Source organism: Bombina bombina, chromosome 1 (genome assembly GCF_027579735.1).
Source record: "Bombina bombina isolate aBomBom1 chromosome 1, aBomBom1.pri, whole genome shotgun sequence".
In the NCBI taxonomy this organism is placed as follows: Eukaryota; Metazoa; Chordata; class Amphibia; order Anura; family Bombinatoridae; genus Bombina; species Bombina bombina.
Window position 1 is genome coordinate 75,483,053 of NC_069499.1, and position 20,736 is coordinate 75,503,788.

Consider the following 20,736-nt stretch of genomic DNA (forward strand, 5'->3'; position numbering starts at 1 on the left):
CCCTCAGACAAAACCTCCCTCCTGGCCCCTTCAGATTGGTGTGAGGGTATGTCAGAACAATTATCATCAGCTTCCTCTTGCTCTTCAGTATTTAAAACAGAGCAATCGCGCTTTCTCTGATAAGTGGGCATTTTGGATAAAATGTTTTTAATAGAATTATCCATTACAGCCGTTAATTGTTGCATAGTAATAAGTATTGGCGCACTAGATGTACTAGGTGCCTCTTGTGTGGGCATGACTGGTGTAGACACAGAAGGGGATGATGCAGTACCATGCTTACTCCCCTCACTTGAGGAATCATCTTGGGCAACATCATTATCAGTGGCATCATTGTCCCTATTTTGTTTGGACACTATGTCACAATCATCACATATATTTAAATGGGGAGAAACCTTGGCTTTCAAACATATAGAACATCGTTTATCTGATGGTTCAGACATGTTAACAGGCATAAACTTGATAACAAAGCACAAAAAACGTTTTAAAATAAAACCGTTACTGTCACTTTAAATTTTAAACTGAACACACTTTATTACTGAATATGTGAAAAAGTATGAAGGAATTGTTCAAAATTCACCAAAATTTCACCACAGTGTCTTAAAGCCTTAAAAGTATTGCACACCAAATTTGAAAGCTTTAACTCTTAAAATAACGGAAGCAGAGCCGTTTTTACATTTAACCCCTATCTGCTTTGCTGAGACCCAACCAAGCCCAGAGGGGAATACGATACCAAATGACGCCTTCAATAAGCTTTTTCAGTGGTTCTTAGCTCCTCACACATGCATCTGCATGCCTTGCTCTCCAAAAACAACTGCGCATTAGTGGCGCAAAAATGAGGCTCTGCCTATGACTAGAAAAGGCCCTCAGTGAAAAAGGTGTCCAATACAGTGCCTGCCGTTTTTTTAAAACAATCCCCAAGATTATAAGAACTATTAATAGTTATAATCCACTAAATATGCTTAAAAACTAATCGTTTTAGCCCAGAAATATGTCTACCAGTCTTTAAAGCCCTTATGAAGCCCTTTATTCTTATACTTAACTAAGAAAATGGCTTACCGGTTCCCATAGGGAAAATGACAGCCTTCCAGCATTACAAAGTCTTGTTAGAAATGTGGCCAGTCATACCTCAAGCAGCAAAGTCTGCCCACTGTTTCCCCCAACTGAAGTTACTTCATCTCAACAGTCCTGTGTGGAAACAGCCATCGATTTTAGTAACGGTTGCTAAAATCATCTTCCTCTTACAAACAGAAATCTTCATCTCTTTTCTGTTTCAGAGTAAATAGTACATACCAGCACTATTTTAAAATAACAAACTCTTGATTGAAGGATAAAAACTACATTTAAACACCAAAAAACTCTTAACCATCTCCGTGGAGATGTTGCCTGTGCAACGGCAAAGAGAATGACTGGGGTAGGCGGAGCCTAGGAGGGATCATGTGACCAGCTTTGCTGGGCTCTTTGCCATTTCCTGTTGGGGAAGAGAATATCCCACAAGTAAGGATGACGCCGTGGACCGGACACACCTATGTTGGAGAAAATACGTCATTTTTGTCTTAAATCCTTAGTTGCTTGCAAACAGAATTCCACTGCTCTTACAAAATCCAAGTTATGAAGAAGTCTCTCTTTAGCATTTTTTAGATTAGTGCACAGATATGCAACAATCTCCCTATTAGTGTTATCCGAAGACATCATCTTTGGCAAGAAATTAAATTTAGTCCTTAAAACAGTCTTTATCCTGATGAAAGACAAGATAAGGAGGCACACTAGCTGACGATATTGCTAAAATAAACAAAAAAACTTTCCATGACAAAAGCTGAATATCCAAATTGTGCATATTGTAGGTTGAAAGAGAGTAGTCTGCAGAAGTCTTAAAACAAATTTAGGTTCCATGGAGGAGAAATTGCTTTAATCACTGGCTTAATCCTGACTAAAGCTTGTAAAAAAAAGTGGAGATCTGACCCTTTAAATAACGTAAAAACCATTATCCAAACATTTCTGAAGAAATTGAAGAACTCTAGGAATTGTAAAAGAATGTCAGCTAAAACTTGGTTTCTCACACCATGAAAAAAAAAATCTTCTAAACCTTTTGATAAATCTTCCTTCTCACAGGTTTATGGGCCTGAATTAAGGTTTCTATGACAAAATCTTTTTGAGAAAAAAAAACAAAACTGTTTTAAAACTAGGGGCTCAATCTCCAAGCCATCAAGCTGAGAGATCTGAGATCCTGGTGAAAAAAAGGGATCTTTAGATAGAAGGTTGTGGTGCAGAGGAAAAGACCACAGTTGAGAACTGGAACCAGACCCACAAACCAAGTTCTGATAGCATCTGATGCTGCTATCATTAGACCTACACCTCCAAGCAAAGAGCTATCATAGGGAATGGAATTGACTGAAGACTTTAACAATCTGTCTTTAACGTAGGAATGAGACTCTGGTTATAGGAGAAAATTGATTCTCCAACCATGCTTTTGAAAAAACAACAAGATACTGTTGGGCATGAGATACTGCTAAAAGTAAAGATGGAGCCTGCACTCCAGGTAAGGAACCACCAAAACACCCTGAGCTCTTATTACAGACAAGTGAGTTCCCAGATCCTTCGTAAAAATTCTGGGAGAAGTAGCCAGAGCAAATGGAAGGGCAACAAACTGAAAATGTTTGTCCTGAAAGGCAAATCTTAGAAACTTGTGATGATCCTTGTGGATAAGAATATGAAGGTAAGCATCCTTAAAATCTATCGTAAACATTAACTTTGTTAAACAAAAGGCAGTATAGTACAAATTGTTTCCATTTTGAAAGTAGGAACCTCAAGAAAGCTGTTTAAAGTCTTTAAATCCAGAATAGACCCTTAAGTTACCTCCTTTTTGGAAACAATAGAGAGGATGGAATAAAACCTTTGGCCTTGTTCCATTACTGGTACTGGGACTATTACACTCAGACTCCAGATCCAAAACGGACTGAAAAAGGGGAAAGATCGAGTACGCTCCATCATGCAGGAAAACACAGAAAATAATACCACAATAGATAATAACATGTGGAAAACACAATACAGCATAAATATAAAAAGAAACTGAATAAATGAGCAAAGTACAAACTATAGTAGAGGCCCTCTAGCATATAAATATTAAGGATGTACATTTGGATCTTTCATGAGGATCCAAATGCGGAAGTAAGCATCAGCTTGTGCGCTTCAGATATTTTCGTAGCTGGATGGATTCCTGCAAAAGATACCCAACAGAGGCACGCTATGCAACAAGAGAATGCAGCTGAACTAGCTCAGTGGGAAATAAAAACTTCTGTGCTAACACGTAAGAGGCCCTGACCAGACATGCTAAGCAAAAAACTTGTAAAAAGCACTCAAAAACTGAGAAGAAACCGACGCGCACCAACAAGCAGGAGTGCCCGGAACTGAGAGGCCAACATGTGCTAACACATAAGAGATCAAATAAAGGGTTGTTGTGTGCTGACCTATATAAGCTTCCAAAAATAAAAGATAAAGGGCCAAAGAGCATTAATCAAGATGTAACATGCTCTAAAAAAAAATAAAAAAAAAATGCCCAAAGTAAAATTCTATTCAAGATGTCCCCTGGCTCCTGTGGGAATACACTGACAAGCACCCATTTTACTGTGCTTACCAGTTGCAATGGAAAATTGCTCCCTGTAGATAGCCCATCAAGTGCTGTACGCATGACAACAGAGGATCCAAGTGTGGAGAATATCGATGAGCCAACAGTAGGCGGCTAAGGCACCAGTCCCCACAAGACCTGTGGCAGGGCCTGTGACCAACGTCTCACTGGGAGTGAATTATGTCACTACCCAATATGCCAATCTCCCCTCTGTCCTGAACAGCAGCTCCCTGACGGGGAAAATGGGCCCAAAAATTGGTCTGAGGACCCTTCTCAATAGAGAATCTGGAGCACCTCAATTCTTTACCTTCTTCCTGTAGAGGCAAAGATAAGAATGGTTTACCAGTGAGGTGGGAGGGTTTAAGTGCTCTTGGAGCTTTGGAAATATTTGCCTCCTCCTAGTGGCCAGGAGTGGGATTCCCAGGGGTAATGACTTGTGAACTCTCACCACCTTTATGAAAGAAATATATTATGTTCCCTCCTTTACATAAAATACATATTTTTTTAATAAATTATTTTCATAATGAACAGAATGTTTAGATAATTCAGAGAGGTATATACTGCATAATTTTAGCCACAACTTCCCAGAACTGTAACTCTAATTTAGCTATGGGATATATAGCATCAAAACTGGAATACATATACAATGCTATATAATCCTATTTAAATTTTAAATGCAGTAAAACTAGTTAAGCCAGTACTTTCTTTGGCATGCTTGACAAACCGACAATAAGATCTTACACTTCCTCCAAAAACTAGAGGAAGAGGCACCTTCAGAGGATTCTGAATCTATGAATCGAAGTATAAGAAGGTCCTAAAAGCCACTGCACAGAAAGTTGAACCATTATGCTTGGATTTATACATTTTATGTTTCTGGTTTCTGGACACACAACTAAAATATTGTGCTATTTAAGAGCATTGTGACTCAAGATACTATTCTGACTTATTTAAATTTTAATAAAGTGGAACCCCGTGAAAGAATCTGGGCATTATGTTTGGGCGCTATTGTAGCTCCAACCGGTATGACTACCATTGTTCGTATCCATCATTGGAAGCATTTTAATACAATCTCACATTTTGGAACTCTCTCTTGTTGGTTTCATTTGAGATTTACCCTTGACTCTTGTGAAGGAGTAAATTTCTTAACAATTCTCTGCAAGTTTTTGTTGCACAATTACAAGGCGTTTACTGTCCCTTTAAAAGGATATTGCAAATTTAGTATGTCTGTATTACATAATAGTTACTCTAAACCAGCAGAAATAATGGTCATTAGTTTTAAACAGATAAATAAAAAATCATTTTTGATGAATTCAAATTTATTTTTTGTTACATTTTTTTTCATGTAAACAATGCATTTCAAACCTCAATCAAATAGGGCTTTTATATAATCCTTTTACAATCTTGTATTGATTACTAGCCATACATTTGGCCAATCCTTGGTACGTTAAGTTTGTATGAATTTTTGTTTCCTTTCATGCAAACTTACTGGACACTTAAAAAGATTTTATATGTTTATATTTCACGTTTAAAATACAAATATACAAGACTCACAGGGATAAAACATTAAGCATGGTATTAACAATTATTAATTTCTGATAAAACTTTATACAGTGAAAGCTCAGTACAGTTTGTGTGATAAATGTACATGGAATATTCAAAACAGCTCATTTGGACATTCTTACATTAATAGGAAATTTGTTTTAAGCAGGTCAAGCAATAAATTATTTAACCAACATTTCACCAGGCCACTGCAGCAACTTCTTAAATCAACAATTAGTTGTACATTACGGATAAATATCAAAATGCCACTCGGTAATAGACACAGATTGCAACACAGGAAAGGCACTTTGCTACATTCAAATGTAGGCCTCTGATAGTTTTGTTGTGTAATTCAGCAGCATTCACAAAGATTGTTATTGGATTTGTATACTGTTGTCTAAGCATAAGCGGGAGAGTACAAAAGATTACACCTGATAGCTTAAAAGGGACGTAAGACCCTACTCAACCTACTGACCACTTAAACAGTTATATATAGTATGCCCGCAGAGACCAGCATCATGTACACCTGCTCAGACGCAGGTATAGTCTTTGCAATAGGTTGTGTTAATTGGATTGCTACCAGGGGGCGTTCTAGAAGTCCCAATCTAGTGTTAATAGAAAGCTAAATCACCCCTTTAAAAATATTGCAGTGTGCCAGTATACTATTTACTTTCATGCCCCTTTAAGGAATACAGGCATACGTAGCCAATCAAGAGACAATATTAATATATGAGTGCATTTGGAGGGCAGCGTAAAGAGCAAAAAGCAGTAAGGTCTTTGGTGCTGTTTTCAGCTGGGGAAATTTTCCAAACGCTAACATATGTATGCTCTTTTAAAATGGTGTTTAGGTTCAGAAGACCATTTTTCAGGTGATAACTGGTCGGACAGAACACTACAAACACCAATTCATTGGCTATCTACAGTATTAAGGTCTGAGTCACTGTCATTTAGATCCTGAACAGACCCATAGGATATCTGTTCAAGAACTTGCGTCTTCCCAGCATGCATGTAGCTACTAAGCAGATTTACATGCCTCTTATAAAAAGTCCTTCACCAAGAGCCAAATATTACATTTATACTTTCCTTCTCAATATAGAAATGGATGTACTCATTCATGAAAAATTACTACATTCTGAAAATAAAGCATCTAAGCGTCACTGAACAGCTCCAGGAGTTCTGAAGCTTCCTAATTTGGAGCCATGAAAGTAGAAATGGGTCATCTACTTATGGAACATAATCATAAGGGACACTCAAGAGCATTCTAAAGACGTTTGAGACATTTAATATGTTTTCTATATATCACATATCTGGGAATGTGTCTGCTGCTGCACTGCATTAAGCATAGCCTCATTTGTAGAATAATGTACTAGTTGTATTCATAGATACATTCATTCACATTTATTGTTAGGTATAATCCGGAGGTTCTCCACTGTAATTCACAAAGTACCCACGTTTCTACCATCCAGGTTCAAATACTGTTAACGGCAAAATAAGAAGTGCAGTATGTGTGAATATTATTGTACAAGGCCTGCTGTTACACATTTACAATACATTATACAAACATTTAACATAACATCTGAACGCAATGTAAACCTTCAAGCATTTTGCAAGATTACAAAAGTAACGTTTATTTGCAGAATTCAAAGTGTAGGCTGCCCCAGTCACAAAGAGTTGACCTTTATTGAATGTCAGGCTAGGTCACAGGCGAAGAGGGTTTGTTCCTGAGAAGAGTCCTTTCAAGAGTTCAGAGACGCTACTTATACAGCCCAAAGGTAGTGCAAGAAGGCAGGTGTTGGTAAGAAGTCAGTCTCTGCAACGTAGTGTAGTTCTCTAAATGATACACCACTGCATAATGCTCATATCCTTCCCACCGGTAGATATTAGATGGCTGTCTTCATATAAAAAGTTCACATTGGTGACGTGACTGCTATGTCCGCCATAAGCGTGACCCGATGCCTTTAAAAAAAAAAAAAAAATTATGAATGAAAATTAAGAATTAATTTATCCTAATAAACTGATCTACACAAAAGTTTGCTTCATAAACGTCCTGTATAGACTTGAAACATCACATTGCTGCTTCCAACAATATAGGTTATTGTGAACCTTGCTAATAATTTATTTCCTAAAAATGTCTTAGGGCCCAGCACCCCAAATTTAGATACTGCTGCAGGGACGCTCTGCTGTTCCTCCCTTCTTGTCATGACATCAGAGGGTCCTTGTGAGTTGTGACCACCTTGTTTGCCTGCCCTCCTAGGGTTGCCATATTGTTGCTTTAAAAGAGGTTCGAAGGGAAAAAAATGCATGTCAAGGTTCTTCTAACAGAATATTTTCAAACCGTTTCTTTAGAAGGCCACTGACATATGTATTTTTCATAAGGGTCCCCTTTTAAAGCAGCAACATGGCTGAAGTTTATAACAAATCAATAACCTGTCTTAAGAACAGGGCGGGCCGTGGACTCATCGTGTCAAGAAATAAATACATTTATCAGGTAAACATACATTTTCTTTTCTTTCTAATGACACGATGAGTCCACGGATCATCATTACTGTTGGGAATCAATACCCAAGCTAGAGTACACAGATGATAAGGGAGGGACAAGACAGGGACCCTAAACGGAAGGCACCACTGCTTCTAGAACCTTTCTCCCAAAAGCGGCCTCAGCCGAGACAAGTGTCAAATTTGTAGAATTTTTAAAAAGCCCAATTTGCAGCCTTGCATATCTGTTCCACAGAAGCTTCATTTTTGAATGCCCATGAGGAAGCAACAGCCCTCGTGGAATGAGCCGTAACTCTCTCTGGAGGTTGCTGTCCAGAAGATTTATAAGCAAAACGAATAATACTCTTCAGCCAAAAAAGAAAGGGAAGTAGCCGAAGATTTCTGTCCCTTACGTTTTCCTGAGAAAACTACAAATAAAACAGAAGACTGACGAAAATCCTTAGTCGCTTGTAAGTAAAATTTTAGAGCACGAACCACATCTAAATTATGCAGAAGCCGCTCCTTCTTAGAAGAAGGATTAGGAAACAATGAAGGAACAACAATCTCCTGATTAAAGTTTCAGACAGAAACTACTTTAGGAAGAAACCCCAACTTAGTATGTAAAACTACCTTATCCGAATTAAAAATAAGGTAAGGTGACTCACACTCTAATGCCGAGTGCTCTGACACTCGACGAGCAAAAGAAATAGCCACGAGAAACAAAACCTTCCAAGATAACAACTTACTAACTTAATATCACAGTGTACCTAGACATGGAACTAAATGCCATGCCGGAGAAACAGATATCTTTAAGATTTTACCATTAGAGCAGATTAACCCAAAATGGGGTAGGAATAGACTGCTCCACCTAAGACAAAGAGAGACAGACATATTGGATATGGAAGCTGAAATCCTTGAAAACCTTTGGATTAAATGAAAATATAGACATGGCAGCATTTAATAAATAGATAACGAGACCAAGGTACTATCAAGGATAACAGAGGGGATTTTTTGGAGCCTTTAGAGTATTTGAGCTCTGAGCGGGGGTAACTACTGTCTTGGCATGGTGTTAGATTAATTGACATTTGGGCTGTATGATTTACCCCATCACATGTCATTTTGGGTATATGGACATTGTTTTGCCCTTTTGGATGTTTGCCCCTGTGAAATAGGACCTATACTATATTGCCTTACACATGCCCATTATTAGTACCTACCTGAGGTGACAGATTATAGACAAATATTCTTGTGATAGTATATCTATTTTGGAACATTAAATCTTTTAGTTGTGACTCATTATCTACACACACACACATATATATATATATATATATATATATATATATATATATATATATATATATATATATATATATATATATATATATATATATATATATATATATATATATTATATATATAATATATATATATATATATATATATATATATATATATATATATATATATATAAAAATATTTTTAGAATATCTAGCCCATGCTGCCCGCACATGTATATTATACACAATAGTACATTTAAACATTTAGATAGGATCTTTGATATATTTGTTTTGGGCAGGACACATTAGGTGGTACTTACTACATTATTAGTTCAGTATGTAGAACATTACTTTATAACCCGGATATATGTTAGATTTGCTGGCAACGTGAATGGATCTAGCAATCATACATATAATATATTTATCATCTTTTGAGGCATCTTTTTCATCTACCATATAGTGTTATATATTTGACATTACGATTAGACTATGGTAGATACCACTAGACACTGAGAACAACAGTTTTTATGAGTAGTGTTGAAATTGTAAACTCGATGAACAATGTATAGATGTATTTATTTTAGATTTTTAGGGGATCAGACACTGAGCATTGCACGAAGGTGTCGGGACATCACTGCTATAAATATTGTATTTTATTATAGGGATTTTACGAATTGAATAAGGGGGTGGGGTTTTATTTGAATATGTCAATAAGGTATCCCACCATTAAAATGAGCCTGTAAAGACAATTAGGGGCTTGGCAGTTTACAGGATCCTGATTGGACAAGTTTGGTCGAATTGGGTTATGTGCAGCGTAATGGGGTATTCCTAACAGATGTGTGAAACACTCGCGCAAGTGCAGTGAAGCCCTTAGAAACCCAAAAAGAGTATTTGAAGCTGTGGAATTCTAATGATTTATTTACACCTGATGAAACGATCGTATTGGATCGTGAAACGTTGTGTTTTTAAATTAAAGTCTTTAACTATTGACATTTTCCAAGAGCTTCACTATATACATTTATATATATCTTATATCGTATACACTGTATACCACCACAGCTATAACTAGAGTCCACGAAGTGTGTGGAAGTTAATACAGAGCTGGAAAGTGAGGGATTGGAAATTTCAGCCTTTCACATAGATCCTGCTTGTATTCCGTGTGTGGCAGCCGAATAAGAGGTTCGAGTGGCCTGGAAAAGACGGGGATAAGTTGTCAAGTGCCTTTAACACTGTAAGTATGTTACATTGTGCACTGGTTAATTTCTGCAACATTGATTGTACACTATGGTGGCGCCTCCTTTTTTTCAATTTTTAGAATATCTAAGGAATGCATAGGCTCAAACGAAACCCCTTGAAGAACTTTAAGAACTAAATTAAGACTCCAGGGAGGAGTAATTGGTTTGAACACAGGCCTGATCCTGACTAAGGTCTGAGAAAAAGATTGCACATTTGGGACGTCTGCCAGACGTTTATGTAACAAAATAGACAAGGCAGATATTTGACCCTTTAAGGAACTAGCCGATAATCCTTTATCCAAACCTTCCTGGAGAAGACACAGAATTCTAGGAATCCTAACTCTGCTCCAAGAATAGCCCTTGGATTCACACCAATATAGATATTTATGCCATATTTTATGGTAAATCTTTCTAGTCACAGGTTTACGAGCCTGAATCATGGTCTCAATGATCGAATCTGAAAATCCTGCTTAGATAAAATTAAGCGTTCAATCTCCATGCAGTCAGCTTCAGAGAAACTGGATTTGGATGAAGGAAGGGCCCTTGAAATAGAAGGCCTTTCCTCAACGGAAGTCTCCAAGGAGGAAGAGATGACATTTCCACCTGGTTTGCATACCAAACCCTGCAAGGCCAAGCCGGTGCAATGAGGATCACAGACGCCCTCTCCTGCTTGATTCGAGCAATGACCCGAGGGAGAAGAGCGAACAGCGGAAACAGGTATGCTAGACTGAAGGTCTGCCTGAGTTCACAATCCCTGAGCCTTCAGAGAGCCCCAGATTGCTCCCCATCCTAGGAGACTGGCGTCTGTTGTCACAATCCCCCAGGAGGGTCTGTGAAAGCAGGTTCCCTGGGAGAGATTATCCTGAGACAACCACCAAAGAAGAGAATCTTTTGTCTCCTTCTCCAGTAGAATCTGTGGAGACAAATCCGCATAATCTCCGTTCCATTGACCGAGCATGTCTAGCTGCAGAGGTCTGAGATGGAAACAAGCGAACAGGATGATGTCCATTGCCGCTACCATCAGCCCGATTACCTCCATGCACTGAGCCACTGATGGCCGAGGAGCGGACTGAAGCGCTAGGCAAGAATTGAAAATTTTTTGATTTCCTGACTTCTGTCAGAAAAATCCTCATTAATAGGGAATCTATTATAGTTACCCTTGTATTTGGAATTAAGAAACTTTTCCAAATTTACTTTTCATCCGTGAGATCACAGGAAGGATAACAATATTTCCGTGTGGGACCTTGCTTGTTGAAAGGAAAGGATGGTGCCTGGACGAGGATGTCGTCCAGATAGGGCGCCACTGCAATACCCCGTAATCGGAGCACCGCCAACAGGGATCCCAGAACCTTTGAGAAAATCCTGGGAGCTGTGGCAAGGCCAAAGGAAGAGCCACAAATTGGAAGTGTTTGTCTAGAAAGGCAAACTTTAGAAATTTGTGATGATCCCTGTGAATAGGAACATGCAGGTACACGTCCTTTAAATCCACCGTTGTCATAAATTGACCCTCTTGGACCAAAGGAAGAATGGAATGAATAGTTTCCATCTTGAAGGACGGTACTCTGAGGAATTTGTTTTCTTGAGATCTAAAATTGGCCTGAAGGTTCCTTCCTTTTTGGGAACCACGAACAGATTGGAATAAAACACCAGACCCTGTTCCTGCATCGGAACAGGAACTATCACTCCCAGGTCGGAGAGGTCCCGTACACAATGTAAGAACGCCTCTCTTTTTGTCTGGTCTAACAGATAATTTTGAAAGCAGAAACCTGCCTCTGGGAGGAAAACTTTTGAACTCTAGTTTGTATCCCTGGAACACTATGTCCACTGCCCAGGGATCCTAAACATCTCGAACCCAAGAATGAGTGAATGAGTGAAGAAGGAAAGCCTGCCCCCCACAAGATCTGGTCCCAGGTTGGGGGCAGGCCCTTCATGCCGTCTTTGATTCAATAACAGGCTTGTTGGAATGTTTTCCCTTGTTCCAAGACTGATTGGGTCCCCAGGAAGACTTAGACTGTTCTTGCTTGGAAACGGAAGAATTTCCCTTGAAGTTTCGAAAGGAACGAAAATTACTCCTCTGTCCCTTTTGCTTATTTCTCTTATCCTGAGGGAGAAGGTGACCCTTGCCTCCTAAAATATCAGAAATTATTTCCGTCAAGCCTGGTCCAAACAAGGTCTTTCCTTTGTAAGGAATCGCTAAAAGTTTAGACTTAGATGACACATTCGCAGACCAAGGCATTAACCATAAAGCTCTGCGGGCAAGAACAGAGAAACCTGAAATCTTTGCTCCTAGTTTGATAACCTGAAGGGAAGCATCAGTAATAAAGGAATTAGCCAACTTAAGAGCATTAATCCGATACTGGATTTCATCAAGTGGGGTGTCTGTCCTAATAGCATCAAACACATCAAACCAATAAGCCACGGCACTAGTGACTGTAGCAATGCACACAGCTAGTTTCCATTGTAAACCTTGATGTACATACATCTTTTTGAGTAACCCCTCTAATTTTTTATCCATAGGATCTTTAAAAGCCCAACTATCCTCTATGGGGATAGTAGCCAGAGTGGAAACAGCTCCTTCCACCTTGGGCACTGTTTGCCAAGCTTCCTTGACAGAGTCAGCTATGGGAAACATCTTTTTAAATATAGGAGATGGAGAAAAAGGCATACCTGGTCTCACTCCTTAGCAATGATCTCAGAAGCTCGGTCTGGTACAGGAAAAACCTCTATTGAGGAAGGTACATCAAAATATTTGTTTAGCTTATTGGATTTCTTCGGATTAACAATGACCATAGTGTCGCTATCATCTAATGTAGCTAAAACCTCCTTAAGTAACAAACGGAGGTGCTCCAGCTTAAACCTGAAGGATACAACTTCAGTATCAGCAGTAGGAATTACACTGTCAGAGTCTGAGATTTCACCCTCAGATGCTACCGAAGTATCCTCCTTCTCAGGCTTCTGGGAGGGGACATTTGAAATAGCAACAGCTGCGTAAGTAACCTCATCTACTGAATGTCTACTCTTCCTCTTGCGCTTCCCCTTCAACATGGGAAAGGCAGATAATGCATCCGAAACCGCAGTGGACATGAGAGAAGCGATGTCTTGCAACGTAACTCCAGGAGAAGTAAGAGAGGAAGGGCAGGGCACTGCATGTGTGGGCGATACAAGTTGGGACGCTCGAGGAGAAGGCTGCGGCATATATTGAACATTTACATTAGACTCCTGAACAGCATCTTCCTTGGAAAATGTTGGCTCAGAAAAAAGTCTATCCCTGTAATTTAAAGTTCTCTCAATGCATGAGGAACAGAAAGGGATTGGTGGTTCTACATTGGCATCAAAACACAGAGAACAAGTGACACTTTGCAAAGCCTCTTGGTCCATTCTGACTCACAACAAATCAAATTAGCAATAATATTTTCAATTTTTAATAAAGAATAAGATTGAGAAAAAACGTTACTGTCTCTTTAAAATTTTAAAAAGCAACTTTTTTACTGAAAACTGCAGAAAGCGGTATAAAAGCTAAATAAATGAAAATAAACACCTCTACACCTCAGCTTGTTTGCAGAGGTGCCTACCTGCCCTGTAAACACCGGAGTTAGACCCTCTAGTATTCAAACGATCCAAACTCCAGCAGCAGACGAGATGGCTAATTTACCGGTCCTAACCGCCGGGAGAAGTGAAACCACCATATGTTTAGCCAAGCAGACTATTCTCAGCCCCCAGTGCCTGCAAAACCTGATGTCAGAAAATCCTCTCCAGTATAAGAGAGAAAAATGTCCCCTTTAAAATAAAGTGCTTTGTCTTAATTTAGCCCTCATTTTGTCTCCTTGTATTTGAATAAAGTGCCCACTTTTTCTGAGAGCTTTCTTCCCCAGAAATAAACAAGTCAGCACTTACCTCATAAAACTGCCCGACAGCAAGGCAGCTCACCAGGTTTGAGAGGTCCTCTCCCTCACATAGACCTGTGGAAAGAAAAAAGACAGTATTCCCCTCAGGCTTTCAAAGTTAGGGCAGCATAAATTACATGGGAGGCGGAGTGAGAATTATGTCCCACAAGTTCCCATAGCTTTAAAGCCACCACTGCCCTACTAAAGAGACTGATGTGGACTACGGCTACACCCTAGGACAAAGTAGCACAATCTTGTACTACTTAAAAAATAATAAACTCTTGATTGAAGAATCTTTTCTAACACCTAACATTACCACTTCCTTGCTCTAACTGAAGGAAAAGAGAATGACTGGAGTGGGAGGGAAGGGAAGTGATATTTAACAGCTTTGCTGTGGTGCTCTTTGCCACCTCCTGCTGGGCAGGAGAGATATTCCCAACAGTAATTAATGATGATCCGTGGACTCGTGTCATTAGAAAGAAACACTGTTGACAAATACAATGTGACAGTTTTGACCGGTCTGTACTATGATCCCGATATGAGACTGTCCCAATATGTACAATGCAGGCCTCAAAGATCTCCCCTATAAAGATCCGATCTAAAGTGAACACAGATGCCATTAAACTCTGCTAAAGTGACAGTCTAGTCAAAATTAAACTTTCATTATTCAGATAGGACATGTAATTTTAATCAACTTTCCAATTTACTTTTATCATCAAATTTGTTTTTTTCTCTTGGTATTCTTAGTTGAAACTAAACCTAGACAGACTCATATGCTAATTTCTAAACCCTTGAGAGCTGCCTCTTATCACATGCTTTTTAAATTACTTTTCAACACAAAGAGACTGAAAGTACACGTGGGCCATATAGATAACACTGTGTTCAGGCACAGGGAGTTATTTAAGATTTAGCCCAACACAATGCTAACTGCAAGACAATAGATAATTAACAGTCACAGTCATGTGATCAGGGGGCTGGAAGAAGGTTCTTCGATACAAGGTAATCACAGAGGTAAAAAGTTTATTAATATAACAGTGTTGGTTGTGCAAAACTGGGGAATGGGTGATAACGGATTATCTATCTTTTAAAACAATAACAATTTTATTGTAGACTGTCCCTTTAACGTTTAAAGGAACAAGGAAGTCAAAACTAAAATGTCATGATTCCCATAGAGCATAGGATGTTAACAAGTGGTATCCTTTAGACATTCACATTCGGAGGTTTCGGATAACTCTGAATGCGGAAGGCAGTGGCCCTTCATGCCTGTCAACTATTTTCAGAGCAAAATTTAGACTAGTGAAACCGCAAAACACTAAAATCTGGACCTCTGAATGCACACGTCCAGTATCCTTTATTGAAACTCTCTCCTTTCAACCCATGAAATAATATCTAGGTAGTCTCAGGAGCTTGTATAGGTCCTGAGCATTATATGTATAAAGTTACAAATACTGCTGCCATATAAAGCTCAATACTCATGCTTACTCTTGAGTCTACATCAGTATGCTATCATGGTAAAGGACTATGTCTTAACAAAGGAGAGCACGTCAGAAGATCTGCTTCCAACACAAAATATGTTTCACTGGCATTTTCATGATGCATGTGCCACGATTTTAAACTAGGCAATTGCAAATTGGCATTTGTGCATATAAATGAATGCTGAATATGGCCACGGGTAACTGCTTTTGGCTCTTTACAGAACCAGGTTTATTAGTGTGAAAGCGAAACACAAAGATCTGGATTTGAACGAGCATTGATAGTAATAGTCAACAATTTTAGAAAGTTGCTGCTTTGCAAATCTGATCAACTGAAGCTTCATTCTTAAAAGCCCACGAAGTGAAGACTGATCTGGTAGAATGAGCTATAATTCTCTGAGGCGGGGCCTGACCCGACTCCAAAAAAGCCTGATGAATCAAAAGCTTTGACCAAGATGCCAAGGAAATGGCAGAAGCCTTCTAACCTTTCCTAGAACCAGAAAAGATAACAAATAGACTAGAAGTCTTCCTGAAATCTTTAGTAGCTTCAACATGATATTTCAAAGCTCTTACCACATCCAAAGAATGCAAGGATCTCTCCAAAGAAATATTCGGATTAGGACACAAAGAAGGGACAACAATTTCTCTATTAATGTTGTTAGAATTCACAACCTTAGGTAGAAATTTAAATGAAGTCCGCAAAACTGCCTTATCCTGTTGAAAAATCAGAAATGGAGATTCACAAGAAAGAGCAGATACTTCGGAAACTCTTCTAGCAGAAGAGATGGCCAAAAGGAACAACACTTTCCAAGAAAGTAGTTTAATGTCCAAAGAATGCATAGGCTCAAACGGGGGAGCCTGTAAAGCCTTCAAAACCAAATTAAGACTCCAAGGAGGAGAGATTGATTTAATGACAGGCTTGATATGGACCAAAGCCTGTACAAAACAGTGAATATCAGGAAGCTTAGCAATATTTCTGTGAAATAAAACAGAAAGAGCAGAGATTTGTCCCTTCAATGAACTTGCAGACAAACCTTTATCCAAACCATCCTGAAGGAACTGTAAAATTCTAGGTATTCTAAAAGAATGCCAGGAGATTTTATGAGAAGAACACCATGAAATATAAGTATTGTAAACGCGATAATAAATCTTCCTAGAAACAGATTTACGAGCCTGTAACATAGTATTAATCACTGAGTCAGAGAAACCTCTATGACTAAGCACTAGGCGTTCAATTTCCATACCTTCAAATTTAATGATTTGAGATCCTGATGGAAAAAAGGAAAATTATGCTTACCTGATAAATTTATTTCTTTTACGTTACGACGAATCCACGGATTTCATCCTTACTTATGGGATTACGCCTCCTGTTTAGCAGGAAGAGGCAAAGAGCACCACAGCAGAGCTGTATATATAGCTCCTCCCTTCCCTCCCACCTCCAGTCATTCGACCGAAGTTAGGAAGAGAAAGGAAAAGCCAAGGTGCAGAGGTGACTGAAGTTTAACAAAATAAAAATCTGTATTGAAAAAACAGGGTGGCCCGTGGACTCGTCATATCGTAAAAGAAATAAATTTATCAGGTAAGCATAAATTTCCTTTTCTTTTACAAGATACGACGAGTCCACGGATTTCATCCTTACTTATGGGATACGATACCAAAGCTATAGGACACGGATGAAAGGGAGGGACAAGACAGGAACCTAAACGGAAGGCACCACTGCTTGAAGAACCTTTCTCCCAAAAATAGCCTTAGAAGAAGGAAAAGTATCAAATTTGGAAAATTTGCAAAAAGTGTGAAGAGACGACCAAGTCGCAGCCTTGCAAATCTGTTCAACAGAAGCATCGTTTTTAAATGCCCATGAGGAAGCCACAGCCCTAGTAGAATGAGCCGTAATTCTTTCAGGAGGCTGTTGTCCAGCAGTCTCATATGCCAAACGGATGATACTCTTCAAGCAAAAAGAAAGAGGTAGCCGTAGCTTTCTGGCCCCTACGCTTTCGAGAGATAACAACAAATAATGAAGATGATTGACGAAATTCTGTAGTCACCTGCAAGTAAAACTTCAGGGCACGGACCACGTCCAAGTTATGCAACAAACGCTCCTTCTTAGAAGGATTAGGACACAACGAAGGAACAACAATTTCCGGATTAATATTCTTGTTAGAAACAACCTTAGGAAGGAAATCAGGTCTGGTACGGTTGGCAGTCAGGTAATATTCCATCAGAAGTGTACAGGAAGCCTATTTTGGGCAACAGTGTTTTACATGCCAAGAGCTGTCACCCCCGACAGGTGCCATACTCTGTAGCCAAAGGACAGTTTGTCCGCCTTAAAAGAAATTGCACATTAACTAATGACTTTGAAAAGCATGCTGATGTTTTACAGGGTAGATTGAGAGACAGAGGCTACAGCAGTAGTGTGCTTAAAAAAGCTAGGAGAGGGGTTGATAATATAAACAGAGAGGTCCTTTTAAAGGATTGTACAAAAACTAATAAGGATTCAGAACGCAAACTAACGTTTGTCACGGATTACTCAGAACAGTATCAAAGCATTTGCAATATAATTCGGGGACACTTTAATTTGCTTGCAGCTGATGATGGTCTAGCTGATGCAGTCAGGAAGGGTTGCAGATTCTCCTATAGAAGAAACAAATCAATTGGGAGTATAGTGTCTCCATCCCAACTAAAGAAACTTGCATGAGCTACACAGTCTTCTTGGCTCAGACATAGGGGCACCTATAGGTGTGGTTATACACAGTGCAAGGCATGTGAATAATAATAATAATAATAATAATAACTAGTATTTATATAGCGCCTTTCTCCCAGTGGGACTCAAAGCGCTTTTTCAGCGCTCGCTCTCGGAATTAACCAAATCGGCAGCTGAATAGTAATAGTTGTTATTATTACCCAATTTAATGGTACTCATTTTATCGACCTCGGAAGGATGAAGGGCTGAGTCGGCCCTGCCGGGATTTGAACCTGTGACCTTGGATCTTTTAAACAGGCTTTTTTGTAGTCAGGGCATTTACCAACTGAGCTACCTCACCGGCATATGGAAAGATATGTACATATAGGCTCATCCTTTCAATCCTGTGTAACAGGGGAAACGTTTGAGGTGGCTACTGATATGAATTGTAGATCTACTTACTGTATCTACCTATTATGGTGTTCAGTTTGTAATCTTCAATACATAGGATTAACGACAAGAGAGGTGCGCTCACGTATACGTGAGCATTTATCCACAATCAGAGTGGGTAAAATTAGTACCCCGGTTGTGGATCACTTCGTAAAGACACATGATAAAAATTGTGCCACCCTTAGATGGATGATAATCGAGAAAATACAGGCCCAGAGGAGGGGAGGGGACAAATATCAGGTACTTTCAAGACAGGTAATGTACTGGATTTTCAGACTCCAGACCAAGGTCCCCTTTGGTCTGAACTCTGAGTATGATTTTATTAACTATTGGAGTTGATTTTGTCCTCTCTCCATCCTCTGGGTCTGTTGAAAAATGCTATTGCTATATGTACAAGATTTTGGATAATATACTTGGTCACTATTGATGAAAGTGACATGATTTGAAAGACTGGATGAGAGAAGTCATGATTCTGTACAAATTATTAGTACTGGTTTAACCCCACCTATTTTAGGGACCACTTTGAGAAGAAAATATACATATACTCTTGTAATCACCTGCACATACTCTTTCCAATAAGTCCTATTTGCCCATATATCTATCTAATCTAGTTTCAACCCTGATGAACAGGGGTAAATATACCTATTAATAGTACAATCAGATAGAACTACCTTAAATTCACATTGGTCACTTCTGCTCAATATGATCATTAAATAAATAATAAATAGAGACCATAATCCATATGTCTCCTTTATGTGATAAGAAAAATATCTTTCTCCAGCAATGTTTCAGAACAGTATATAAGGATATACTATGTTACAGAGTAAATATTACATTGATATGTTGTTGATAGGATGTACCTTTGAGATTAATACAGTTATGATTCCATGTTATAACTTGTATAGAACATTTCCAATGTTATTTATATTCATCTTTGACTTTGTATTAATATTCTAGAAATAAATTAAGCATAGGATGTAAAAAACGCATTTAATATTAACATATATATGTAATCACATTTACAAAAGCATAGGTCAGTGTCATAAATAGATGTATTGTACCTTTAAATCTAAATTGGTATTTAGAATTTCCACCAATCATACCCCAGGATTTAAGCTTGAATGTGTGCAGTGTATTTTAGGACTATGAGTACGGCGTTTGCCGAAACATGTTAGTCTGTTTTGCTTAAAGGGTACATACCCTCTATGTTTTAAAGCTTTTCTAATAAAGAGACTTTTTAACTTTTGAATCAGCTACTGACGATTTTGATGTTTTTTGAGCTTAACTTTTTTGCCTAAGTCAGTAGCTGAAGCTGCACTGCAGTCTGGACCTTCCCATTGCCTTCTTTCTGGATGGACCCACCTAACTGCCTAAAACTAAGGAAATACGGTGTATCAACGGCACTTGAGGACAACAGCTGAATACTCGATAAGAAAGCAGGAGCTGTGAAGTAAAGTATCAAGACTGGCATATCTATTGGTCTAAATTCCCTCAGACCCGTTACCCCGTCTACTCACAGCATACCGGTAACCAGGAAGTGACGTCACGCTACACGCAAGGATACGCAGAACAGGCTGAATCCGCATGGTGTGGACGGACAGGAGTCCGGAACAGCGGCTGGAGACACTACAGAGAGCCCGGGCCAGAGGTATTGTTGTAGAGGGGTATTGAAGGGAGCTGAGAGGTACTAAGCTCGTGGGAGCATATAACCAATAACCGGGACATTTAAAGTGCAGTTGTATATTATCATTTAAGTACTGAATATTGTGATACATCGCAGCTTGGGGGCATGTTGTTTTAGTGGTAAACAGCGCTATATATATATATATATATATATATATATATATATATATATATATATATATATATATTACAATTAAGAATAAGAGCGTTTGTGTGCTTTACATCCATATGAGAAAGAGGAACATTGCCTAAGTTCACTAATTAGCAGATATTCCGGTTTTCAATTGGGAAGCTATTTATGTATTTATATTTTTTCTGGACATTATCCTGATTGGAAGCAGTCACCACTGTGTTGCACTGAGCCATATTCTTTTCTTTACTGGTACATAAAACCACCTTATCAGAATGGAACATTG

The 20,736-nt window shown here is 38.8% G+C and overlaps 1 protein-coding gene across 3 annotated transcripts in view; it reads right to left on the minus strand.

Moving 5' to 3' along the window:
* Window positions 1-4,920: 4,920 nt before the first annotated feature.
* Window positions 4,921-20,736, minus strand: part of EML1 (EMAP like 1) — a 167,779-nt gene continuing 151,963 nt past the window's right edge. For all 3 annotated transcript variants that reach the window (XM_053697472.1, XM_053697471.1, XM_053697470.1), the window contains one exon: window positions 4,921-7,117. In XM_053697472.1, the coding sequence (XP_053553447.1) occupies window positions 6,992-7,117 (126 nt within the window). In that variant the 3' untranslated portion in view covers window positions 4,921-6,991. The remainder of the gene's footprint in view (window positions 7,118-20,736) is intronic.